At 50.3% G+C, this 23,527-nt stretch overlaps 10 protein-coding genes across 10 annotated transcripts; 6 read left to right on the top strand and 4 right to left on the bottom strand.

Annotated features, from left to right (window-relative positions):
* Window positions 1–6,601: 6,601 nt before the first annotated feature.
* MYCFIDRAFT_86714 (uncharacterized protein) lies at window positions 6,602–8,797 on the top strand. The gene has a single exon (XM_007929249.1). The coding sequence runs from the start codon at window positions 7,470–7,472 to the stop codon at window positions 8,571–8,573; it is 1,104 nt and encodes a 367-aa protein (XP_007927440.1). The 5' UTR covers window positions 6,602–7,469; the 3' UTR covers window positions 8,574–8,797.
* Window positions 8,798–9,735: 938 nt separating this feature from the next.
* On the bottom strand, window positions 9,736–10,491 carry MYCFIDRAFT_182979 (uncharacterized protein). Its single transcript, XM_007929248.1, has one exon. It carries the CDS (start codon window positions 10,132–10,134, stop codon window positions 9,937–9,939), a length of 198 nt encoding a protein of 65 aa, XP_007927439.1. The 5' UTR covers window positions 10,135–10,491; the 3' UTR covers window positions 9,736–9,936.
* A 376-nt stretch (window positions 10,492–10,867) lies between these two features.
* Window positions 10,868–12,565, bottom strand: MYCFIDRAFT_29593 (uncharacterized protein; the record flags this gene model as incomplete). The annotated part of the gene is made up of 1 exon (XM_007928736.1): window positions 10,868–12,565. A coding segment is annotated over one exon (1,698 nt), but the record flags the coding sequence as incomplete, so codon positions are not given.
* A 330-nt stretch (window positions 12,566–12,895) lies between these two features.
* MYCFIDRAFT_175514 (uncharacterized protein) lies at window positions 12,896–13,453 on the top strand (the record flags this gene model as incomplete). Its single annotated transcript, XM_007929247.1, has 5 exons — window positions 12,896–12,931; window positions 12,958–13,286; window positions 13,318–13,329; window positions 13,364–13,395; window positions 13,428–13,453. The coding sequence occupies 5 exons, from the start codon at window positions 12,896–12,898 to the stop codon at window positions 13,451–13,453; spliced, it is 435 nt and encodes a 144-aa protein (XP_007927438.1).
* Window positions 13,454–13,484: 31 nt separating this feature from the next.
* MYCFIDRAFT_175513 (uncharacterized protein) lies at window positions 13,485–15,108 on the bottom strand (the record flags this gene model as incomplete). The annotated part of the gene is made up of 13 exons (XM_007929246.1): window positions 13,485–13,538; window positions 13,569–13,661; window positions 13,703–13,760; window positions 13,792–13,929; window positions 13,968–14,111; window positions 14,161–14,208; window positions 14,235–14,365; window positions 14,401–14,493; window positions 14,522–14,633; window positions 14,666–14,824; window positions 14,852–14,953; window positions 14,994–15,029; window positions 15,053–15,108. The coding sequence occupies 13 exons, from the start codon at window positions 15,106–15,108 to the stop codon at window positions 13,485–13,487; spliced, it is 1,224 nt and encodes a 407-aa protein (XP_007927437.1).
* A 387-nt stretch (window positions 15,109–15,495) lies between these two features.
* On the top strand, window positions 15,496–16,155 carry MYCFIDRAFT_17490 (uncharacterized protein; the record flags this gene model as incomplete). Its single annotated transcript, XM_007928721.1, has 2 exons — window positions 15,496–16,033; window positions 16,082–16,155. Coding segments are annotated over 2 exons (612 nt in total), but the record flags the coding sequence as incomplete, so codon positions are not given.
* A 1,783-nt stretch (window positions 16,156–17,938) lies between these two features.
* On the top strand, window positions 17,939–18,692 carry MYCFIDRAFT_211499 (uncharacterized protein; the record flags this gene model as incomplete). Its single annotated transcript, XM_007929245.1, has 1 exon — window positions 17,939–18,692. A coding segment is annotated over one exon (431 nt), but the record flags the coding sequence as incomplete, so codon positions are not given.
* MYCFIDRAFT_207989 (uncharacterized protein) lies at window positions 17,939–19,640 on the bottom strand (the record flags this gene model as incomplete). The annotated part of the gene is made up of 5 exons (XM_007929244.1): window positions 17,939–18,773; window positions 18,820–18,981; window positions 19,024–19,219; window positions 19,254–19,567; window positions 19,594–19,640. The coding sequence occupies 5 exons, from the start codon at window positions 19,638–19,640 to the stop codon at window positions 18,452–18,454; spliced, it is 1,041 nt and encodes a 346-aa protein (XP_007927435.1). The 3' UTR covers window positions 17,939–18,451.
* Window positions 19,641–19,968: 328 nt separating this feature from the next.
* On the top strand, window positions 19,969–22,350 carry MYCFIDRAFT_188816 (uncharacterized protein; the record flags this gene model as incomplete). The annotated part of the gene is made up of 4 exons (XM_007929243.1): window positions 19,969–20,122; window positions 20,189–20,320; window positions 20,589–21,689; window positions 22,229–22,350. The coding sequence occupies 4 exons, from the start codon at window positions 19,969–19,971 to the stop codon at window positions 22,348–22,350; spliced, it is 1,509 nt and encodes a 502-aa protein (XP_007927434.1).
* Window positions 22,351–22,598: 248 nt separating this feature from the next.
* MYCFIDRAFT_203857 (uncharacterized protein) lies at window positions 22,599–23,268 on the top strand. Its single transcript, XM_007929242.1, has one exon. The coding sequence runs from the start codon at window positions 22,799–22,801 to the stop codon at window positions 23,045–23,047; it is 249 nt and encodes an 82-aa protein (XP_007927433.1). The 5' UTR covers window positions 22,599–22,798; the 3' UTR covers window positions 23,048–23,268.
* The last annotated feature ends 259 nt before the right edge of the window (window positions 23,269–23,527 follow it).

Raw genomic sequence — 23,527 nt, 5'->3', positions numbered from 1 at the left:
TACTAGTATAGAGCATCGCTATTGTCTAGTATGCAATTAGTCCGGTTGTAGTCGTATTAGTATACGGCTATAAGTGCATCTTTGAATAGCTTCTTTATAGCATTATTGCGGATAGGAAGTAGCAAGAAGTCTTTATAGTAATACTATAGCAGGCGATCGCCAGTTGTTACATTTAGATAGTTGTCGTCGCTAAGCATAACCTCCGTACTATCGAGAACCGAGTAATCGTCGCTGTTAGTGCCTCGCTTAGACCGCGGTAGGACATTGTCGAAGAGCTATAGGTTATTCTTAAAGAGGTCGCTTATTTAAGCCGAGAGGTTAGGCTCCTGCTTATACGTACCTTATAGCAGCAGTCGCACAGTTATTTTAAGACCCTACCGCTCGAGGAGGTCCTTCTTAGGCCTATATTAGTTAGTAAGGTAAATCTGCTGCTTTATAGTCTTATACTTAGCTTCGCTAGCTAGTATATTAAGATTGCTAGCTATAGTATATTTAGCAATTATCTCTGCGTAGTGCTGCCCGATATAGACATTTAGTCGCTTTGCTATACTACGGTATTTAGCTGCGCCCTTAGTCTCCTTCGGTTGTTAATCTGCTATAGCTGCAGCTATAGCTATAGGTGTAGGTGTTTAGCTAAGCTAGGTGCTAGCAACAGGAGGGATGCTATAACTACGGCTACGCTGTCGAGTGTATAGATTCTTAATGTTCGAAATAGCTGCGTATTCTATAAGTTCCTAGAAGATACGCCGCATTGCTACCATTTTAGTTATATAGTCGATGCGTTGCTAGGTAGTAGTCTTCTTCGATATAAGGTAGACATTCGAACGAGCTAATACTATAAGGAAGCGAACTAGAATTGCAGCTACTAATACGTCGTCTATTGGTATCTAGAGCTCCTAAGCAAGACTATTAGCAACCTAGTACAGCATAGTACCTTGTTAGGATAATATGCCCTGTACGGTATCTCGGAATAACTGCACAATATAGCTATTATTTAGCTAAAGACGACCCAAAATTGGGACTGTAACAGACTAACGCGCGTGCTTAGAGAGGCTGTATTGCGCAAGATAGTATAGTAGAGACTAGAGGCGGTTCTAGCTAGGAGGCATTAGAAACCTATAAATTGCTTTACCGTATTCGAGTTGAGCCGTATTAGTAAGAATCTCTGCGAGAAGGACAGTATAGAACATACTAGTTATGCCCTTATACTCTAAGTAAGTAGGATCCGAAGGTCGTAACAGGATAATATCTAAGGCTAGAAATAGCTACTAGAGTGCGGGAGTCTTACTAAGTATGCTATATTGCCGGCTAAAGGTCGCTCGTATAGAAGCTGCTATACCTATAGAAGACATATACTGTCGGATTCGCTCGTTCTTATAGTAGAAGCGTAGGCAATCTACGTCGAGGTTGCCGCGATCTGCTAAGTGTATATAGCAGAAGCGATAAGAGACATTAGCTCTAGGGCCGAGTATACTAGAGTTTTCTTGCTGTTGTAGCATGTCGCTAATATACGCTAATGCGAATGCGTAAACTAACGCCTTACCGCCTAGTATATATAGATTAAGCTCTTATCCGATATCAAGACTCTTTAGTCTCGGGGCAATAGCGCTAATTACGTCCTCCGTATTGCTACCGTATAGACCTAATGTAAATGGAATAATATTAGAGGTCCGATTTCGCTCCTATATAGAGAGGCTAGCTATAATTATATACTAGCCTATTAATAACCGGTGCATGTTGCGGTATAGGCTAAAGCTATCGATGAATAGTAAGAAAGGCGCGGAGAGAACCTTTAAACCGGTTGTATACGAGTCAAACTTAAGGAGCTACTAACGACCGTATACTATGATTTCTAGCTTACCGCGGATTAGATAGGTTTAATAAATCGGGCGGATAGAACCATTGCGGGTAACAATACGCCGTATAACAAACTTGTACCTATCGTCGCGTAGAAGCGGAGCAGCGTCGATCTTGCTTTCGTATAGGTAATATATAGTAACTAAACCTAAGTTGAACGGCTATATATTAGCTTCTAGAACAGTGTAGAGTTGATTCTCTACCTAGAACAGCTCGTATTCGACAACATTATTAGTAAGAGACTGTCGTGTATATGTAGGTAACGCGCCGTAGTTAAGAAGCGGTACGATCTAGATTACTGTTAATCCCTTACTACCCTTGTAATCTGCCTTCGGGTTGCGCTTTGTCGGCTCGCGATTATCGACCTATATAGCTATAACGCGGCTAGCGTAGGCTTAAGTCGATCGACAACTGTAGCTAATATCCTAGTATAGGAAACGGACAAAGTCTAATAGAAAAACAGGTCTACTAGCGTTGCCGATAAATTACTGCTAGTCAACTAGAGGTGCTAGTATTAGTAGAGTCTCCTCGTTACCGTTAGTCCGAGCTACCTTCCTCGTACGAGTCTTCTTCTTAAGCTCGTATTGTAGTGCGACTCTACGTGCAGGTCTAGTAGCGTAGGTAACTAGTGCGCCGCCTAACGATAGATATCTCGCGAATATACTAGAAGTTATACGGATCGAGCTTGCCTAAGCACGGGACTAAAATAGCTTAGTCGGTAGGTCGACAAGCTTAGCTAGTCCGCTATATATAGCATTGTTAGAGCTAAGTAGGCGAGTGAATAGCTCTTGTAGGTCGAAGAAGTATAGCGGCTCGGAGGTCTTGAAATCTTAAGACCCTAGTATAGTTAGCAATGTCTTCTGTTTCTATAGAGGGATTTCCTAGTAGCGTATTAGTAGTAGTAGAAGAACCGACTTTAGGTGCAATTTGATTGTATTAATTGACTTAGGTAGATCGGATAGCTTACTGTTTAGTACTAGGGTCGTAAAGATATTGTATAAGGAGGCATAGTCGGATCGTGAGATGCCTATACCTTAGAGCTAGAGACTAAAGGACATCTCTAGGTTGTTAATAGCGCGGATACGATAGCCCCTCTTCTAATTAAGGAGCTAAGATTAGTCGCTCGCTAGGGTCGGAGGTAGAAGTATAAGGCTAGTCTATTAAGTCGGAGGTACGTGTTCCTTATCAGCTTTAATATATTCTTAACCTAGTACAGCTGTCGCTTCCTATACAAAGATAGGCTCTTCATTAGCCTGGATTTAATACCTAGCTGCCTCGATTACTTTATCTACGCTTAGCTAATTAGCATCTTCGATAGCTTAAGTTAAAGCTAGCTGAAGATTAAGCAGCTTAGTAGTTATACGTGCTATAGGATTGACGGCTTCTATCTGTACTAATTCATTATTTTCAGGCTCGGTAGTTGCAACGATATTATCTAGGGCTAGAAGGTTACTCGAGTCTTTAGCCGCGCCTTCGTATCCCTTATTATCCTCCTCCTCCTCTTGTTCTTATTCTTGTTCTTCGTATTCGCGAGGGCGCTTCGTTCCGGTTAGAACAGATAGTATTGCTACGGCTGCGGCTGCGGCTATAGCTAGCTATAGTGTCGCTTAGGGAGGGTTTGGCTAAATACCTAAGACGCCTAGCGGCAAGAAGGTGAAACGCATAGCTAGACTGTGGTTTTTAGACTGTGGTTTTTGGACTATAGTGTTTAGACTGTAGTGTTTAGACTATAGTGTCTCGAGGGATGAGTTTGCTTAGAGTTAGAGGTTAGTAGATAGAGGTAGGTATAGGTGTTTGCTACGGAAGGCATATACGCGCTTTAACGCGCTAAGCATAATACGCGTAGCGAAGGTTGCTTCGTAAATAAAGACAATACGCGTGAATATAGTAGATCTTCCTTTGTCTTATTTACGCGACCGTGTAATTTAGAGTCCTTTCTGTATATTCTTGCTTGTTTACGAAGTCGCCGGAAGCGCTAAATAGTATGTCGATATCGGCGTCGAGTATATAGATCTATTTGTCGATCTATAAGGAGTAGTAGTTAGTGTATATTAATACTTGTTTATTATCTAGGTATTATAAGCTAAAATAAATACAGAGCAGAGCTAAAAAAAAAATAGCAGCAGCAACACTACTAGCGCTATCGCTTAGCTAAGATCTAAAAAAATACACAGAGATATAGAAATATAAAAATAATAAAGGGCCTATGCCTTTAGAGGCGGAAGGGCCATTAGCCGCTTCTTAGCGCGCTTAGCGCTAGCGAGGTTCTTTCTCTATTATATAGTTAGTATATCTATATAGTATTGGAAAGCTATACATACCTTGCGACCCTTGTCGCTAGCACTAGTCTTCTTCGGTATAACCTCCGCGAAGTCGGAGCGGACTACTCTATCGAAATCTTTATTAATGCTATATATATTAATTAGCTACTAGATGCTAGATGCTAGAAGGTCTTACGGGTAGCTGTCGTATGCCTCTACGAGGGCTTTGTTTACGTTGGCGTATTGCTCGCCTATATATACTGTTAGCTCTATCTATATGTAGCGATTACCTACTATTCCGAGCGACTTACTAAGCTTCTTGTCGGCTCGAGTAGCCGCAGCCACCTCCGAGTATAGAGCGCGATACTACCCTATATAGAATTAGTATATTAGCTATCGTACGAGTAGCGATTCTTCGATACGGAGCTTCGGAGGTATCGATTTAGGTATAAAGCTTATAATAAATAATGCTTCGAGAATCAAAGACTTAGTATAGTATGCTATGTTAAATAATATATACTTGTAGAAGGCTTGCCCCTAAGGGCCGGACTAGTCGACATCTAGCCGACCTTTTATATACTTAAAGCTATATATCTATGTTAGCATCGTTTATTAGGCTAGAAGAGAGCATATTATATCAAAAGAAATAGGAAATAAAACATTAGTATTATAATCAACTTATATAACGAAGAACTCGTCTTCGCTAAAGCGGGCGTCGAAGAAATCTAGCGTCTCTTCGATATCTAGGCCTAAAAGGGAGGGGTCCTCGGCTATAAGCTTCTCGACGTATTTCTGTATATAAATTAGCTATATCTACACTAATAAGAGTACCTTAGTAAGCAAAAGTTGAAGGTTTCAGAACTAGAAGATTCGAGATTGTACTAAAGATTAGTAGGCTTCGAAATCATTAAGTTCTAAAGCTAGATGCTAATATGCAAACGTATAGCTTAATAGTAAAAAAAGAAGATATAAATAGGCGGCTAGAGGGATCAACTTATACGACAATTTCTAATAGTTTCCGACTTCAATGTTCGGGTATTAAGAGCTTTGCTCCGAGCCTAAGCAAACAGCATTTTGTTCTCCTTAAAGATAGCATCTCTATAAATTATTTTAATAATATCATCCTTTGGCTTATAGCTACTAGTTTCGAAATGCATCTATTTGAACGCTTAATTAAGTAAATTACGCTTGTTAGTCTTAGCTTTAAAGGCTTAAGACTTAGTAGTAGTAGGAACAGGAAGGGACTTTATAGGTAATCGTATATAGGGATATTTCGTAAAGAAACGCAAGTGCTCTCGAATCTGTAAATGAATTAGCCTACTGCACTATATTACTATAGCCGCCTGTTTACATATAAAGGCTTAGCAAACGTTAGAATAAATAAATAGTGTAGAGGTGTAAGAGGTGTATGTATTAGACATAGTCGTAGTAGACAGTTTAAGCTAGATTCTAAAGCTGTATTCTAAAGCTGTATTCTAAAGCTGTATTCTAAAGCTATATAACCTGAATTCTGAAGCTAGTGTTGTGCAGACCAATACTATATAGGAATAGTAAAGAGTGTAGGATGTAATATACCGGTGCTTCTAGTAGTAGCCGCTTTGCCGGCGGCTCTGCTACTGCTGCTGCTGCTGCTACTGCTGCTGCTACTGTCTCTGCTATATCGAATCGGGCGCGCGCGAGATCTAGAAAGTCGATATATAAAGGACTTAGTAGTACGGAAGCGATGCGAATAGGTGCGCGTAAAGGAAGATTACTATATAATAGCATAAAGTCGGAAGGAAATACGGGTAGTATCCACATCCCTAACCGCTTAGCGGCTATTCCTATTAGATCCTATAGCAAAAGTGGATCTCTACGGTTTAGAAATCTATATAGTACACAGATTCAACAGTAGGCTAACTGTCTACAGCATATTAGGAGATTACAGTGGACGTACAGCTGAAAATAACTTATACAGTTGGACTGAGAATTGCTGTAAGATTACGGTTTTTTCTTACCCTATGTGCGCGCTAAGGATTGCTGCTAAAATCCTCTTGGCTTGGGGTATTGGCAATTGCGTCAACGTCGATGCTATTTGCGATTTGCCATACAGAGTGAATGGCCTCGAGGATGGCTTATTCGGGAGGCTGGGCTTCTTCTTCCGGCCACCTCCTCCTGAGCTCCAGCCCCAAAGCAGACTCGACCTTGCGTACCGTGAAGCTCCGTACCAACGAGAGCATTCATTCGGGTGGGCATACGGCGGGCGTGCAGCTATTTAGCGAAGGCTAAATGCAGTGCTTGCTTGCCGCGCGACATCAATGTGAGATGATGAATGCAAGGCAACGATCATTGGGGCGATGCTTCGTATTATTGGAGAAAGGGCAAAGATACAGTACAATGTAGCTGCAGTCCGGAGTCCTATTTGCGTTGCCGTCTCACTCTGCCTCAAGGTCTTTTGATCCGCTATCACATCGCAGCATTGTCCACCCCTCTTCTTCCCAAGCTACACTCCTGAGCTCCTCCGCAGCGAATCTACGCACCTCTGGCAATACCACAACAACAGGCTGCCCTGGGACATCGTGCCTGGGCCATTGGGATAGGTGTGGTGAGTCTCGGGGTGGCATCGATCGGTGCTGTCGCCAGGCCAGGTGTCGACAGCTCTTCAAGTGCAGCAGCGGGAGGACAAAGCATTATTATTATTGTCCCTCGTCTTCTCTCGTATCCACATCTCACGCTCACGCCTCGCTGCAAGGGTGGCATGTGAAGCACCGAGCACAGCGCCGACTGAGCCCACTTCCCTCCTCAGTGCATCATTACTGGCACACTACGGGCGAGCGACGGCTGGGCTGGCCTGGGCTGGGCTGATAATCGCGCGAGACCTTTGCGAAGCACTGTAACGCTATTCTATCTTGAATCTTCCATCGCGCATCCGCTGCGTGTCTCGGACTCGCGCCGATCACTCTCTCTTATCTGCACTGCACCGCGTCTGCTTCGCCAGATCCATACACATACAGTCCAGCTGCTCGCAGCCCAAAAGCCCGCCAGACGCACGCCGCTCATTCGCACGGCAGTGTGCAGCAAGCGCATGCAGGAATATTGGCCTGCAGTCTCCATCGCAGTCCCCCGGTCCCGACGCAGCGTAGAATAGTCGACCTTGCGCCGGCGAGCATACGACCGCACCGCACCGCACCGCACCGCACCGCACACATACATTCGACGCGTCTGCCCTCGACGCCGACACTGCCCGCTGTGTGTGTCCGCCGGTGTTGCGCTTGCTGCTGATTGCTGCTGCGAGAAGCTGAAACACCACTCTCGACCCCGCAAAGACGCACGCACGCAGACAGCCGCAAACAGCAGCAACCAGCCTTCACCATGTCTGCAGTCGCCGTTGCGAGGAAGCCCCTCCCCGCCCAGGGACAGAGACTGGCTCCTGCACAACACAACAATGGCAATGGCAATGGCAATACCATGAATAGCCAATATAACCACAGTCGGGCAAGAACCAATTCCTCCACCGCTCTTGGCTTACAGAACGACTCTCGGCAACCGAGCATATCGCCGTCTTACAGCATGACACAATCGCAGTCACAATATCCTCAGCCTGGGCAGACCCGCCGCACCCTATCAAATGCCACCGGCTCCTCGACCTCATCACAAAACTCCAACCTGCAAAGAGCGCCCACGAACATGACCAATGGCGTGCGTCGATCCACCTCCTCTCGCAGCAACTCCTCCCTCTCGCCCACCTCGTATGTCGCCCTCATGCGGAAACAAAAGGCCACGGTGTGGTGCGATAGAGCTCAACATGAGGATCCAAGAATATTGGCTGCGCAGCGCCAAGCAAAGATGCGGGCTGCGGCCGAAGTGGCTGGTGGGCACAACTACGCTTCCACGGTACGCACAAGCACTAGCAGTTCGGGTGTTGTAGGCGGGGTGCGTAGCAAGATCCGGCATCACGGAGCTCCAAAGGCCAGTGCATACAACGCTACGTTGAAGCCTGGTGCCGGCGTCCCGATGCGGCTCAGTGCTTCTGAAGTGGACGACGGAAACACCAGTGATGATGACACCGGAGCTCGGTATCACGTCCGAACTGGCAGTGGTCGGAGCAGTTTGGGGAGTGGCAGGAGAGGCCACAGCTTCCACGCTTCCGGGCTGAACAACTCATACAGTAACGGCAACACGCCTCCTGGTGTCAGTCCAGTAGACAGTATGGGTGATCCAATCGAGGAGGAAACGCCGATGCCCAGGAACGATGGCGTAGAGCTGGACTACTTCGGCAAGCCTAGTGGAAGCAGCGAAGAGGAGCAGTTCGGTCAAGTCGGCGGCCTCCCTTCGCGGAAAATCACAGTCGAAGAACAAATACAACAGCAGAAGAACAATGCTGATGACCTCAGGCGGAGAGGCAGTGTGGACGAGAGGACCATGACCATGTCTGGACCACGCTTGTTTGTTGCTAATCCCGACTTGAGCGATTGAGGTCGGGAATGTGCAGTCACGGCACGCACACAAGAACAGATTCGACATGTTCGTCTTTGCTGCGCGGATGGATGCGTCCACACGCTGTCCGGCATTTTGCCCACCATTTATTGCTTGCATTTTTTCGTGAAGCGTTCAATCGTTGGATACCACAGAGATACCATTGTCTCGAGACAGTTTGATTTAAGCTTCAAGCATAGGCGAATGCATGCACCTTCCGTCCTATATCTGCCAACAGTCGTCACAAGCTTCACTTGACCATGCCCATATGTAGATCACTTTCAGTTCCAATGATCAGACGAGTTGGCTCACGAACACGTTCGACACACAAGCCCATCAAAAGGGTCTGTGCTCAGCCTTGCCTTACGTTGGAGTCCGATCGGAAAACTGCAAGCTTCGCTACAGCAACCACGGCTTTAGTTTTCCGCGATCTCGTCATACTCCTACTGTACTCCCGAGTGAGTGCATCAACACGACCCGACTGGAAAGCCAGACACCAGTCATGCATACTCGACGGCACGCACAATTGGAGGACTTGCCTGTGCTCCATCCCGGTGTCGAGTCCACTTTTCTTTGCGTGAAATGGATGCTACTGATGTCAAAGAAACGGATATAGAGAAGGCTTGTGTCAATGTGAGGTGATGAAGATTGGTATCGTGCATATCTATCCGCCCCATCCATGCCTCGTCAAGCCCGAATTTTGCACCTGTACCTCAAAATCTATCTTTAAGCCTCATCGAACCACAATCTCTCGCTACGCTTCTTCTCTCCCCCTCCTCGTCCGCTTCTACACTCTCTTCACTCGGCGCATACCATCCAGAATCGAAGCCCCGAAACTCGGACTCCTCACGCCTCTTCCCGCGCTGCGCCTCCAATTCGTCGAAACTCCTTCGTTCCTCGCCACTGTCACCATTCTGTTCCCCGATCTTGGTCCGAAAGCATGCCCTTCCCAATTCACAGCGGTGGTCATCTGCCGAAAGAGCGCCGCTCATTACAAGCAGCTCAGTATTGCTAGCGTATAGTCCCCCATCGATAGTGTTACATCCGCTATCCGAGTCGAAAACCACACCTCCGAATCTGTCTTCCTCCGCGAAACTGCTGCTGACTGGATAGGATGCCAGGAGCTTTGAGCTGCGCAGTTTGTTCTCGAGTTCCCAGAGTAGCTTCTCGGCTTTGCGCTGATATTTGCCGGCGCCAGGCGTGGGCGTGAAAGTGTTTGGATACGTTCGGTTGGTGGTAGAGGGGTTTGATGACTTGAATGGAGGTGGGCCAAAGGCGTCTCGATGGAGTTGGCCGTCCAGGACTCGGGCGTCGCGGTGCTTTGGGGCAGGGACTGAGCTTTTCTTAACGTTAATCTCTCTGGTCATGCTGTCGTTTGCGTATTGGCTGACTTGGGAACCTCGAATTGTATCCAGTCCAGTAATGCAGTGAAGCGCTCGAGGTGGAGTTGCAGCGAGTAGTTGCGGGCGAGGGCTTGCAATAGAAGTATATTGCCAGAGCGAGGATTGCTTCCCAAAAAGCGAGTGACAGCAGATGTGGCCTGTATCTCTTGACCGCGCATCTGTTTGCTCTGTGTCGCGTGCAGAGACAAGCGCGTGCATACACAATCATGAAGCCAGTTAAGCGTCGTTTCAAGGGTTTGAAGTAACGTGCCTGGCGCATCACTTGACATGTGCATCGCTTCGTGATCTGTCGGCTATCTTTCACATGACGCTCTTGGCTCAGCTATGCGTCGGAGCTTGATAGTCATAGGCTCCTGTGCTGGCTTGCGGCACTGGAGCATTCAAGCCCCACCAATTCCCGCACGTAGTCTCGTCATGTATCTGCATGTTCACGTCCTCAAGATTATCCAGCATCTCCCAGCTTCCATCATTGAATACCTCATTGAAAGCATTAAAGTCCACATTTTCCATACCAGCAAAAGGGTCAAAATCGAGATTGAAGTCCATGACTGATCCTGTTCCAGTGCATGGTCCCGAGAATGATGAGCCATTGTGACTAGCGGGCGTGCCTGCAGAGTATGATGCAGGTGCCTCTGGTTGAGGATAGTTGTATTGCCCGGCCGCCATGGCCTGGTGGTTGGGCGCATGACTTTCAGGTGCTTGCTCCGGCTGCACGCTCTGCTGGACGTGCACCATGTTTGGACTGTATTGAGGTGTTTCTCGTTGGGCTGGAGCTGATATATCGGTCCGAGTGCGCTTATGACTGGCCTGCTTCTGTGCTGCTAGCTGCTGCCTTCTCTGCAATCGTATGTGACGCGCTCGCTCAATCAGGGTATGCACGTGTTGCCACGCTGGCTCCTCTCGCTTGGTCTTGTACATTCTGTCCCAATCAGCCAAGATCGGATCAAGCACTGCCCAAGCATTATTTGCGAAATCCAGATTTGTGCTCCAGCCCAGCTCAGCAACCACAATCGCGAGCGAGTGCCATTGCACATAGCCTCGGAAGTACCAGTTGTAGTCGGATAATCGCTCGTCGTTCGCGACGCCATGCGTCATTTGGATGATGTCTACAGATGCTTGAAGTAGGGTCATGCGTTCTTCTTTTGGCATGTCCTTTGTGGGCGTGGTGCCAAAAGGGAAATCGATGATCAAGCGCGCCTTGATCAGCATGCTCTCGACGAAGTTTGTGCATAGCCAGTCGTACGCCCGTGAGGTGTGCATGTATTGCATATAGTTCGTGTCGAACCTGAATTTCGCTTGCTCGTAGTAGTCGTTTTGGTGATCTCTCACGCTGTCCGGGCCTGAAGATTCTTGGCCAGCCCAGTTGCCGTTCCTTTCTTTCCGGATACCCCACAGGCCAAACACAAGTCGGTGAATCTCAAAGCGAAGGATGGGAAATGTCATGTCTGCAACTCCTACGCGGGTTTGGGGTGGATGTGTCATGCTGGGGTCCAAGTCATTATCGTTCAGGTTGGCAGGCAGCTGGACATTTCGATCCTTCAGAATTGTCGTGTTCCTTGATCCACCTTCCTCAGCCGTTCGAGATTCCAGGCCGCACAAGTGATACCACAATCTTCGACGCATTTCAACCTCAAACGGCGAGTATCTGCCTTCGGGATCTTCGTGCAATCCTATCATCTGTGCCGAGCGTACTGCAAGCGAAAATAAAGCACGAATATTAGAGCCATCATCTGCTCGTCTGATACATATGATGTAGAGCACAAGAGCCTGCAATGCCTCAAGTTGAGGTGTGTCGTAGTTGTCTCCCAGCGCGGCCTCAACACTACGTCCATAGCGATGCATCAAGACGTCCTGTGCGTCGCCAAATCTGCGTCGTGCCTCACGTGCAGTGCACGTGCTTAGTGCTGCGTAGTAGATGGCGAACATCAGAGCCTCGGTGGACGATGGAACATTTGCCAAATTGTCGATGACACTGAACAACTTCGTTGCGAATGTCGGACAATGTATCAGCTTCGTCATGGGATCGGCTCGGGTCACAAACAGATGCCAATATTCGAAGATGCGACGCACCGGAGGATGTCGTGTGCCAACGGCGGTTTGTGGGCCAGAAGTGTTATCACGATGAGGCCAAGCTCCATCATCGTATTTGTTGTCATGATCCGAGACTGACGACTTGGTAAGCGCTATCAGTGCATCTTTCACCAGATCCTCGGAGTTTGCCGTCTGAGCTGGCGGTCGAGGGCCAGCTGAGAGAGAAGGTTGTCCGTAGGCGGAACGACTTGGAGAAGATGCGTGGCCTGGGCTTGCAGAGTCACCATTGCGAGTGCCATCTTGCGCATGATTCTTCGGCTCGAGATACTTGACGAGATCTTCCAGATGTCTCTGCCTCGGCGGTTTGTCCTTCTTGTACGGGCCTCTTTTGCGCTTGACGCCAACATCCGGTGTTGGATAGACGCAAGGCAGGTCGCTTTTGGTGCAGTTCAAGCAGCCGTCTGGCTCACGGCTGCACTTCAGCTTCCGCCGCCGACATCCCAAGCAAGAAGTGCCCGGCTTATTCACTGTGTTCTGGAGGAGAATTGCTTCGGACATGGGCTTGACAGGCGCGCCACCGAGGGTGCAGGCGCGAAGCAGGCTCACATGGAGATGCTCCAATTCGCGGGAGAGTGTGCCCAATGGGTTGAATGCAGAAGCCGTGGCAGAAATGCTCTCTTCCCAGGTGTCCTGCACTCAAATGCTAACGAGCATGTCGCCTTGTCCAGCTTGCAGGTGCAGCTGAGGCGGCGGGCCCAGATCGCCGAACCCTCTGGCTCCATCTTGAAGCCAGCGAATGAGATTGCTGGAGGAGAGACACCAGAGGATCAGAGAGATAGAACACTTACCGGGCATGAATATAGAAGTGATGCCTCATGATCGAGCATGATGAATATTGAGGAAGATGCTGCCTTCACACATCAGGTCACAATTCGCAGCCGAAATGCCAGCGAACCAGCCCTTCGAACACTATCAAGCAGTACACAAGGTATAATAATGAAACACAGCACGTGAACCAGTCACGAGTGCCGATGGGAGTGAAGAACAGTTTTGGACACCATCGGCCTCGATGCGGTATTTACCTCCTACTGCAAGATGTATACGCTGTCTTCTCCGATGGAAAGATCATCAATTTACAAAGGTTAGAACTATCCGAGGCACCGATGACATCACGACAGAGTGCTCAGCATGCTGTCAGGGAGGTCTATGAGAAGCACCAAGGGCAGGCTCTAGTAAAGGCTGGGCCGAGCAAAGGTGCAGAAAGTGTTGCCCGCGGATCGTGCTAGGAGTCTTTGCAAAAGGTGCTTAAGGTGGAGTAGTAGGTTCCAGCTCCTTATTGTGCATGTAAGTCCCTAGCTTGGCTACAAGTTATAACGCAAGCAGTATTGGTATGCCTCAAAGGCGATCGATGCCACATCAGATCATCCGCATTTCGTTCATCGCTAGCAACGTCGAGAGCTCGATGAGTGCCGAGAGGTTAATTGTGCAGCTCGGCACGTGAGGTTGACACACGACTGACGAATCTTCGGTGCTGCATGACAATGCATTCTGTCGAAATGACAAATGCATGGCAATGACAAGACTTGACACGAATGCGCAATTTGGAGCCATGACTTCGAGCTTTTAGGCATATCGCGTGCGACTTTTTGATGCGCTATTGCCATCAGTGTAGGGTATCCTTCATTGCCCGGCCACTATCTTGGGATGCAAAGCATCATCGCATTCGCGCGAGCTGGCTGTTGGGTCAGATTCACTGTGACGTACTCATGGCACTGCGCGAGGACTGCTTGACCGGGAGATGCATCTCATAGTCTTGGTGAAATGGCAGGGTGTGCTTGCAAGGTCTCGTGCGGCCCACGCTTTGTCCAAAGGCAAACTTGAAGGAGGTGAGGTGACGATCTGGATGTGGCGGAGCGATGAAGCTGAGTTGCTGCTGAAGGCCGATCTCTCAGCGTCTCACGGCTCCCGGGCAAATCGCGCAGGAACAAGGTATCGATGCACTTTACTCCAGGATCTCCCGCGCACAGAAGCAGATCGGCAGCTTAAGCAGAAAGCGCGCGAAAGCACAATGCCGGCGTATGAATCATGTCCGAGTGCTCGTGTGCTTGAGAGTGCGACAAGAGGCGTACGAGCGTCGACGACGAGAGGTGTACTTATTAAAAGGTCGCAGGGCAGGCGCCATTGTATGTATACAGGTACATCTTATTGATTAGCGTCGGCGGTGCACGGGGACTTCGGGAGACGGGCAGCACGTGCAGGGTTGCGAGAAAAGAGGTTCTTGCCGGGCGCCGGGCGATCGCCAGGGCTTCGGGGTGCAGGGTGCTGAGTGGATGCAAAGCTCGACTTCATCTCGCATAGCTTCGTGCAATCTCCTCGCCCGAAACGCTTTTGACGGCTGCTGGTGGCGGTGAGGCGGTCTGAGAGAGCCCGATCATCACCCGCCATTCATCCTGTACAATCAGGTGCAGACGCGTGCTGCTCAGAGCCTGTCTGGTTGGATTGCGCGCGTCCGACTGCAGCTCCTGCCTCCTGGTCTTCACGAGCCCACGCAGCCGCAGGCCCCGAAACCCAAGACATCGCATTCAACGCATTGGTCTCTGCTGCGTCCCAGAATGGACGGGTGGCTCTGAAGCCGTTGTGCTATTATCGTTCCATGACGTTTCCGATGGTATGAGTGGCCCTCGTAACCTCGTTGCGAAGCAGAGTTTGGCTCTAGCACGCTGCGGCTGCGCGCGACGCACCGCTCTCTCGGGGCTGGAAAGGGAAGCCTGCTGGCCTGTCAATGGCTGAACGACTCGGCCTGATTCTGACATTGTCCTTCATTCAAGCATGTGCCGGGACAACCTTGCCAGCCAATACCTGTTGGTCATTTGCAGGGCTTCGTGATATAGACGCAACATTTCGTCCTCCATCTTCGTCACCTGGTCCTCTCCGCTTGCTGCCGAGCTAAACGTCGACAATGTGCGCGTTACCGCCTACCGAACACTGCTGAAACCGCACCGGACCAGCCTTTCGCACTGACCTATGGACCCCGAGCAACACCACCTATAGTCTGGAGATGCTGAAGAGTCTTTTGAGCTGACTGGAGCTGACCTGGCCATTCGATACCTGGCGCAGATCAATCTCAGTCGACGACAAGGGCGATCATGCGTCTACGGTACTCATTGATCTCGCTACTTGTAGCTCTATGCTGCGCCGAACCGCTCGGCAGGATTGGCTTGCGCGCGAGACAGAACGACGTTGCCACTGCCACAGACAGCGCTCCCGCCAGCCGCAAAACCAATGTCCAAAGCACGCCCACCACGACCAGTCCAACTTCGACCGCATCTGCATCTACCACTGGAGACCAAGCAAAGACGAAGTCCGACGACATCAGCAGTGGAGATGCCACTTCACCCATCACGCTCGCGCCGACTGCCACCCCAAACGTTGATACTACACATTCGAATGCGACCTTGCCTGCGGATGCCAACAAGGATGAAGATGCTTTGCCCATCAAGCCAAAGATTACACCTGCTTGTGGAGTCGCCGGTGCCATCCTGATCATTGCCGGATTGATCTTGGCCTTCGTGGGAATCAAGCATAGACCCACACAGACATTCCTAAGCACATCTTTATTGATCGCGCTTGGAATTGAGGTCCTTGTCATTTACCTCATGCACCCGCCGGTTCCAGATGCCATTCAAGGTGCATATGTGGTTGCCGGAGTTGTTGGAGGCTGTCTTTTGGGCTCTCTGGCTTTGATATTCAAGGAAGTTTCCGAAGGCTTCGGATGTGTCTTGGGAGGCTTCTGCTTTGCCATGTGGCTCCTCACTCTGGCTCCAGGTGGTTTGATTCAGAATCAGGTCGGGCGCATCATCCTCATTGGCGTCTTTTGCGCAGCATGTTTCTCCCTGTACATCAGCCGCTACACTCGAGTGTACGGCATCATTGGCTGCACGTCTTTCGCTGGATCTGTCGCCTTTGTCCTGGGCATCGATTGTTTCAGTAAAGCCGGACTGAAGGAGTTTTGGATGTACATCTGGAGTGAGTCTCTGCGTTATTCGTATCGTCGACAAAACTGACAACAAGCAGATCTGAACGACGACGTTTTCCCCCTTTTCACTGATACCTACCCAATCAATCGTAACATGAGAGCGGAACTCGCGGCCATCATTATCGTTGCATTTCTCGGAACGTTGTCTCAAATCAAGATCTGGAAGATCGTGAAGGAGCAAAAAGCAAAACGAGAGGCCGACCGGCTTCGCGAGCAAGAGCTTAGAGATGCAGAGGAGGCAGAAGTCGGACGAGACATTGAGACTCGGGTGGCCATCGACCGCGCAGCGTGGGAAGGCGATTACGATGGTAAGAAGAAGGCACCAACGGTACATATCGGCTCGGCATCGGCATCGACGGACAACATTGTTCGCAAGGACAGCGGCGCGGACAGCTATAACACCTCCAGAAAGGATGACGAAAAACGATTCTCTTTCGCAATGGTCAACATGCGCCCAGGTACCAGAGATAGTATTGGCAAAAGGTCGTCCATGTCCAAACGGAAGTCGACCGCAAGCTTTGACTTTCTTTCGGGCTCGTCTAGGCGACCTTCGGTTGTGCCTAGTTTGCCGCCGCTCACATTTGGAGATGGCGGTGCGAATTCACCGCTAACCCGCTCTCCATCAATGACTGCCGGCCCGTCAACGCCAGGCCTTGGCATCAGTGGTGCCGGTGCTCTTAAGGACCGAAGTCGAATTTCACTTGCCTCAGCAGCGCAAGAAGCTGCACCGCAACAAGAAGAATGGGAACCTGAAGAAGATGACCTGGCGTCATCTGTTGCGGCCACTATGGCCGAAGGCCCAGACATGGATGCTTTCTCCACAAAAGCACTTTCTCGACCCGGATCCTCTTACTTTCCTTATGGATCTGGGTCATCGCCGTTGAACTTGCAGGAAGAGTTCATTGAAGACAATGACGACGAAGCGTTGTGTTTACCTCAAAAGACCCCGAGCATTGGCGGTGCATCGAGTCGACTCTCGGTCGGCCCACGAACGCCGGGCACACTAGGTCGATCGCCTTCTATTGGAGCAGACAGCAGCACGACACCTAGAGAGCCAGTTGAGCTCAAGGACAAGTTACCAAAGCGGATATCGAAGGCCGCACAAAACTACAGGACGGGCGAATGGGCCAAAGAGGTCACCCGAGCTGAGCCGGAACCTCTCGAAGAAGTGCCGCAGCACACGCTTGATGCTGTTCAAGTCGAAATGGACGACGCCGCAGAAAAGGCCAGAGCTCGAGAAAACAATGCGTCGCCACTACCGCCTCCCGTACCACCTCTTCCTCAAAAGGTAGCTGAGCCTTCGAAGGCGGAAAAGAAGATCAGCCAGCGCCATTCTCACACTCCATCAGGAGGCGCTGCGGTACCGATCTATGCTCATGCCTCCACAGCAAGCCATGCGGATTGGTCGACACCTTTGGCGAAGAGGACGAGTAGTAATCCTGCTCTAACCTCTGCACCAATGATTGACGAAGAGCGTAAGGTATCCGCACCTCTGCTCGAGCAACAACCACAACAGCCACCTCGTGACTTCTTTCCTCCAACGCTCAAGCCGGACCGCAGTTCGCAGGTGCCAAATAGGCTCTCCCTGATGCCCGGCCGGGCCACTCCCAATCTACTTGATGAGCGTCGTGAGCGGCTATCAAACCGGGTAACAACCACTTCCTTCATGGCTTCCACACCTGAAGTCATCATCGAGACAGCTTCGACCTTGGGAGGCAGCAAAAGAGAAGGCTCCACTGGAGGCAAGAGCTCAGCAACGTCACTGTCCGACGGAGTTGCCATCGATGAAGAAGGAGCTGAAGATATGACACTAGCGGAACGAAAAGCACTCGTCCAGCAACAAGCCATTCTCTCGCCGCAAAATGCTTCACAGGCCCAATTGCCACTGAACACTCGCATGTCAGCGCAAACCCTTCGCAACTCGATGGTGCCAGCGCCTCTGGTCAACGCAATTCCCGGTTCGAGCACAATTCCGGCTCCCAAACCTGCTCGAATTTCTTCCTCAGGAACTCAGCAACCAATTTACGATTCTCACCAGCCCCGACGAACGTCACACAACGCGAACAAGCAAGCCATGAACTGGAGTGCTTGGCTATCTAGCAACGCCATTGCAACGAGCTCGAGGAATTCATACAACCATGCTGATTCACAAATGGATATGTTGCGAGCAGCAAGAATGCAGAGCGAAGCAGAGACCAAAGCTCGAGAGCAGCGCAAAAAAGAGATGCAGAAACAGATCGATGTCCATATGAGAATGGGTGGAATGCACGACCGTCACCGAGAAGTTCTGGCAAGAATGCAGAACAAAGTCGACAAGAACATATGATGCACACTACTTACTGCACATGAACACAATGGCGCTAACGACGCGGACGGAAATGTTATGATTTTCTATTGGCACGCATACTCTACACCTTTGGGCATGAGGGACATGTCCAGTTCTTCTTTTGACTCTTTAACGCGATGGGAGAAGAAAGTGTTGATACCCATACCCCAGTATCATGATACCCAAGGACAAGGATTGTTTTTGGACCATACATGAAAGCACAGGAAAGGCAAAACATGATCCGTCCTTTTACTATTACACACTTAGTTGTACATGCATGTAATGTCTGAATCGGCGCATAATACTTTTTCAGAAAAGTAGCGTGATGGAAATGGAACCCAGGCCGTTTATGGATATGACTCTTTGACATTGTGCCTCTGCAAGATCCCATTTCATTTGTTTCCCTGTTCTTCATTATTTGGAACACCTGAACGCCTCGCTAATGCTCACTGCATCCCAACGTGAATTTGCTCTTCAACCAAGCCCAGCAGGCGGATTGCATGTCCTGTTTTCCACAGGCTGACCATTTCTTCCATCCATGCGCCTTTCAGCGTAGAAAAGAGCCCCTGGACCTTATGGCTGCCATGTTGTGCGCTCGGAAAATCCGAATTCCTTTCAGCTCATCGCTTTCCACCCTTCTTCTTGCTCGGAAACGCGACCTGGTTACGTGCGCGCTTGCGTGACTTCTTCTCTTGTCGTTGTGCTCTTGCTTCTTGCAAGCGCTTAACCTCTCGTTTGCTTCGAGTCTTTTTCGTGGGAGCATCCATTTCGACGTCTTCCGCCGCTGCCTCATTCTCCTTCGCCATCTCCTTTGCGCCTGCTTCGGCAATTGCGTCAGCATAATGTTCATCTTGCTTGTGACGATTCCGTAAATTGCGACGCACCTTCCTGCTCTATGTCCATCTTCTCGTCCTTGGGTGCTTTTGCCAGTGCGAGCAGCTTTGCGGAAAGTCGCTCATTTCGTGCCTGCTCAACGGGTCCAAATACCCGCTTCTTCAGCGCGGAATTGTTCTTCTTGATTCTGCTTGCTCTTGCGCTTGAACCCATCGCAGCGTCGAGTGTATTCTGCAGTGATGTAGACCGCAAGAAAATAATCGAAATCGATATGCAGGTCGGGCGGCAGCAGCCACAAGCGCGGCCGATTGCCGAGATCACCGCCGGCGTCTGTGAGTGAACCGTGCTGCGTGCTGCGGGTTGCCTTCGATGTTCGCCGTTTGACTTCACCCGGCGAAGACACCAGACCGTGTGAGGTCGTACTCGAGCACTCTCATTGTGCGGCGTGACAATAGTCTGTGGACTTCACATGAGTTCAAGTTGTTCACAGATCGCCGGAACTGCGCTGGTCGTGCCTTCCTCGTCAATGCGTGCACACCAAATGTGAAGTCGGAGCCTTCCCTCTCTTTGATCCTCTGCACCACTCGCACTCCTTGTGATACACCGTCGACTACCCGATAAGCTGCTGGCACAGCGCTTTCAGTACCCCTCGCCAGCACCGAGCTGAGCGCCAAACCTACGACTTCATATCGACCGCACGCCATATCCTTCCTCGAGTCATCGCAAATCCCCCACTCCGGCGAGAGCGCTCCGAAGCGCACAGCAATGGCATCTGGCGGACATGTGATGCAGCAGCAGAGAGGGTCTGTAGAGGCGCGCATCAAGACTCTGGTGAACAACGACTTGAAGGAAATATGCAAAGCGTACAATTATCAAGTCTCCGGCACCAAGGCCATATTGCAGGCCAGATGCACTGACAGTGAGATCCACCGCCGTCACTTGGAAAGTCTGCAGGTCGTGTGAGCTTTCTGACACTCGTGAGTAGTCTTGAACACCATCGTCAAGCGAGGCGATCAGACCGAATTCGACATCTTCAACCATCGAGTGGGCAACCACGGTCAAGCCCCGCTACGAGCGTCGCAACCTTCCTCCTCAGCAACGTATTCACACTCCAACGGTACCTCGCAACAAAACAGCCAAATGCCGCCAGGCGGTCGACAGGCGCTGTATGGCGGCCATAAAATCCCCATTGGAGGTCGAAGTGAGCTCACGACCTGGTATTGGACGATGCGCGCATTCGGCTAACTGCAGCGCAGATCCATTCAAATCGAGTCCATTTTATGAAGGCCACGAAGAAGTCCTGCCGCTCAATGATCTACCTGGTAAATATCTTTCCCGCCCCTCCATGCTTCAGTTTTGAGCGCACTTACGATGGAAACTTACAGATGGCCCTACAGAAATGCCACAGAACAGGCATACCGTGCGATCCAATGTGACCCTCACTCAGGATCAAGTGAATCGCATGAAACTAGATCCCAACCTCAAGCTTCTGATGTACTGCGGCACTGGCATCTCTGCATACGGCTATGTCGACGTTGCCTTCCCGAATCAGCTTGAGGTGAAGATCAATGGTGATGACGTTCGCGCCAACTTCAAAGGGTTGAAGAATAAGCCAGGATCGACAAAACCGGCCGATATCACCGACAAGGTTAGGAAACACGGTGGCTATCAGAATCAGTTGTCTATAACATACGCACTGACTCAGAAGCGGTTCTCATTTGCGGTATATCTGGTGAAGTACGTTTCAGCCGATGCATTAACAGAACGCATCAAGCGAGGACAGCACGGCGGTGGTATCATCACGAAGCAGACTGTCCTGAACGAAATGAACAAGGCCAACGCGGATCCGGACATCGCTGCAACCTCGGTACGAATGTCACTGAAAGATCCAATCTCGACGTTGCGCATCACACTGCCAGTGAGATCGACGAACTGCTCGCACAATCAGTGCTTTGATGGATCAATGTTCATGCACCTGCAGGAGCAGGCTCCACAGTGGTCCTGCCCTGTGTGTTCGAAGAGCGTCTCCTTCCAGAGCCTCTGCGTTGATAAGTACTTCGAAGAGATCCTGCAGCAGACGCCAACTTCGGTCGAGAAGGTGGACATTGAACCAGATGGACAGTGGCATATGCTCAAAGAAGAAGATTCACAGCCGAACGGTCATTCTAGTAGAGGTAAACCCGCACACTACGATGATGACTTCGATGACGATGACATCGTGGAAGTCAGTGACCCGACTTCAAAATCACGACCTACGAACGGCGTTCCCATCGGCAATGGCTCTACTCCTTCGTTACTGTCACCGATGCCTGGTTCTGGCTTCGCTATCAATACGCCGCCTTTGTCATCAAGAGGACCGTCCGCAGCACCTTCGACCACATCGGCACAACAGAGCAACAAGCGCCCTGCGAGCGCGGTGATCGACTTGACACTTTCGGACGACGACGAGCCTCCAAGGCCGGCCAAGAGGCAGTCCACAAATACGAGTACGCATCATGGCACATCCACACAACCTTACAGCACACCCAATTCTTTACCCGATCCTCGTCCTACTTCGTACTATGGTGGTCAGGCCTATGTTGCTGACAGCTATAGACAGCCCGTCAGTAACACAGCTAGACCGCCCAGTAGCCACGCTAGGAGCAGCGCTGCGCCCGACGACTACGGCAGCACCTTCGGCAACACCAACTTGGCCACCAGGACGGGATCTCCTTTCCGCCTTGCCAGCAGCTCTAGTCCGTCCTTTCCGATCACCAGTAATACGAGCAACAACTGGAGCCAATACTCACGACCATCCACTGGTCAAGAGTCCGGAAGTGCCTCCGCCGGTCCCACCTTTCGGCCTTTTTCTATAAATCCACCACCCAGCCAGCAGCAGCAGCAACAGCAGCACATACGACTGCCGCCGATACAGTCGCATCCATCGAACGGTTACGCAGGTGCTTGGCGAAGTGATCAAAATAGCAATTATTCGCATAGTCCTCCGGGGTGAGAAGAAAGTGATGCAAAAAGATCGATTCAGCAGGCATATCGGATGAAGCAGCGAAAGACAGCGGGACAGATGAGATGATGCCTCCAAAGGGTCACGAATGGTACATACTAGCGAGGAGTTTGGAGTTCTGCTTTCAGCAACGAATGCTGGCGTAGATAGGGAGATACGATGGGACGGGAAAGTGCATTTTGCTGGTGTGCCTGTCTACATACATAGCTGAAACATGGCTGCACGTTCATCGGCGCGTATCGCATCGCTCATGGATCTTCCCTGCGTCTCACCGTAGAATAACATGTGACTCGAAAGTTTGCCAAGCAGTCTGTGCTGCGTTGGTCAATAAATTGCGGGCAGCTTTCCTCTCCTCTCGCAATAATTTCCGACACCTCCATCTTCACTCACACATCTCCTCGTCATAACACGCGCGACGCGTCTTTCTGTGCTCAGTCTCTGCAAACAACTTCCCCTACTTCACGAACACTTCTGCCAGTTGCATTCTTCGCATCTCTTCCTCCGCTTAATAATGCCACTACCCACCTTCCTACGCGCTCCGGACTCACCGCTCCTCGAGTCGATGGCCTCTGTCTTCTCCGCGCTGGTCACATAATGCAAGGCCGACACCGACGCCGGCGTGTATGCTCGATGATCACGCGTTTCAAGCAGACTACATTGCTCTTGGAATCGGCATCTCCTTTGCAGCTCCGTGCTGTTCTCTGGCTACACACTCACAGGCGGAGCGTTGCACGCCAAGCTCACGGCTGGCCTCAGACTTCACCACTGTCCAACGAGTTGATGCCGGCCCTGTCTGCAGCTCCATCGTCTCCAGGCATACATCTCTTGCCGTGGCGCCGCTAGTGACCTGATGTCTTCGATGACTGCTGCCTTCACAGACTCGCCTCCAGCTCCGACCAAGGACGCTGCGTGGGCCACTCTCTCAAGGTTACCTTGCGTCATCACAGATTCACGTCCGTTCCCGCAGCCCGCAAGAGCAACGCCAACAGCTTTGGACTGCACCTCTTCCTACGCATCTGGCAGTAGCAGAGAGTATGTTGCTTGCGAGCGCTGGTAGCTGTCTGAATTGAACGAGGCTTTCGTTACATTGCGACGGCAATGTGCAACTACGACGGTAGTACACCTCAATCAATTTTCGTTACAGCTGTCGAACTCCTTGAACATGTGGCCACCTCTCGCTGCGCGCCTCGTCCTGGCACCCTTCTCGCCCACTTCAGTAGCGGTCCATGGACACGATGCCGTGTTGCCTGCACGACACCCAAGGCAAACATGTCGCAGCATCATGCAGCTGCTAATGTTTCATTGTCCTCCAGATACATACGC

The sequence above is a fragment of the Pseudocercospora fijiensis genome (genome assembly GCF_000340215.1).
Source record: "Pseudocercospora fijiensis CIRAD86 unplaced genomic scaffold MYCFIscaffold_5, whole genome shotgun sequence".
NCBI classification, from domain to species: Eukaryota; Fungi; Ascomycota; class Dothideomycetes; order Mycosphaerellales; family Mycosphaerellaceae; genus Pseudocercospora; species Pseudocercospora fijiensis.
The sequence above is the reverse complement of the archived record's forward strand: the minus strand, read 5'-3'. Positions and strand labels throughout refer to the sequence as shown.

Coding starts and splice junctions, on each gene's coding strand:
- MYCFIDRAFT_182979 (XM_007929248.1), bottom strand. CDS start 10,134: ATGCGCGGTCAAGAGATACAGGCCACATCTGCTGTCACTCGCTTTTTG.
- MYCFIDRAFT_203857 (XM_007929242.1), top strand. CDS start 22,799: ATGCAAGGCCGACACCGACGCCGGCGTGTATGCTCGATGATCACGCGT.
- MYCFIDRAFT_86714 (XM_007929249.1), top strand. CDS start 7,470: ATGTCTGCAGTCGCCGTTGCGAGGAAGCCCCTCCCCGCCCAGGGACAG.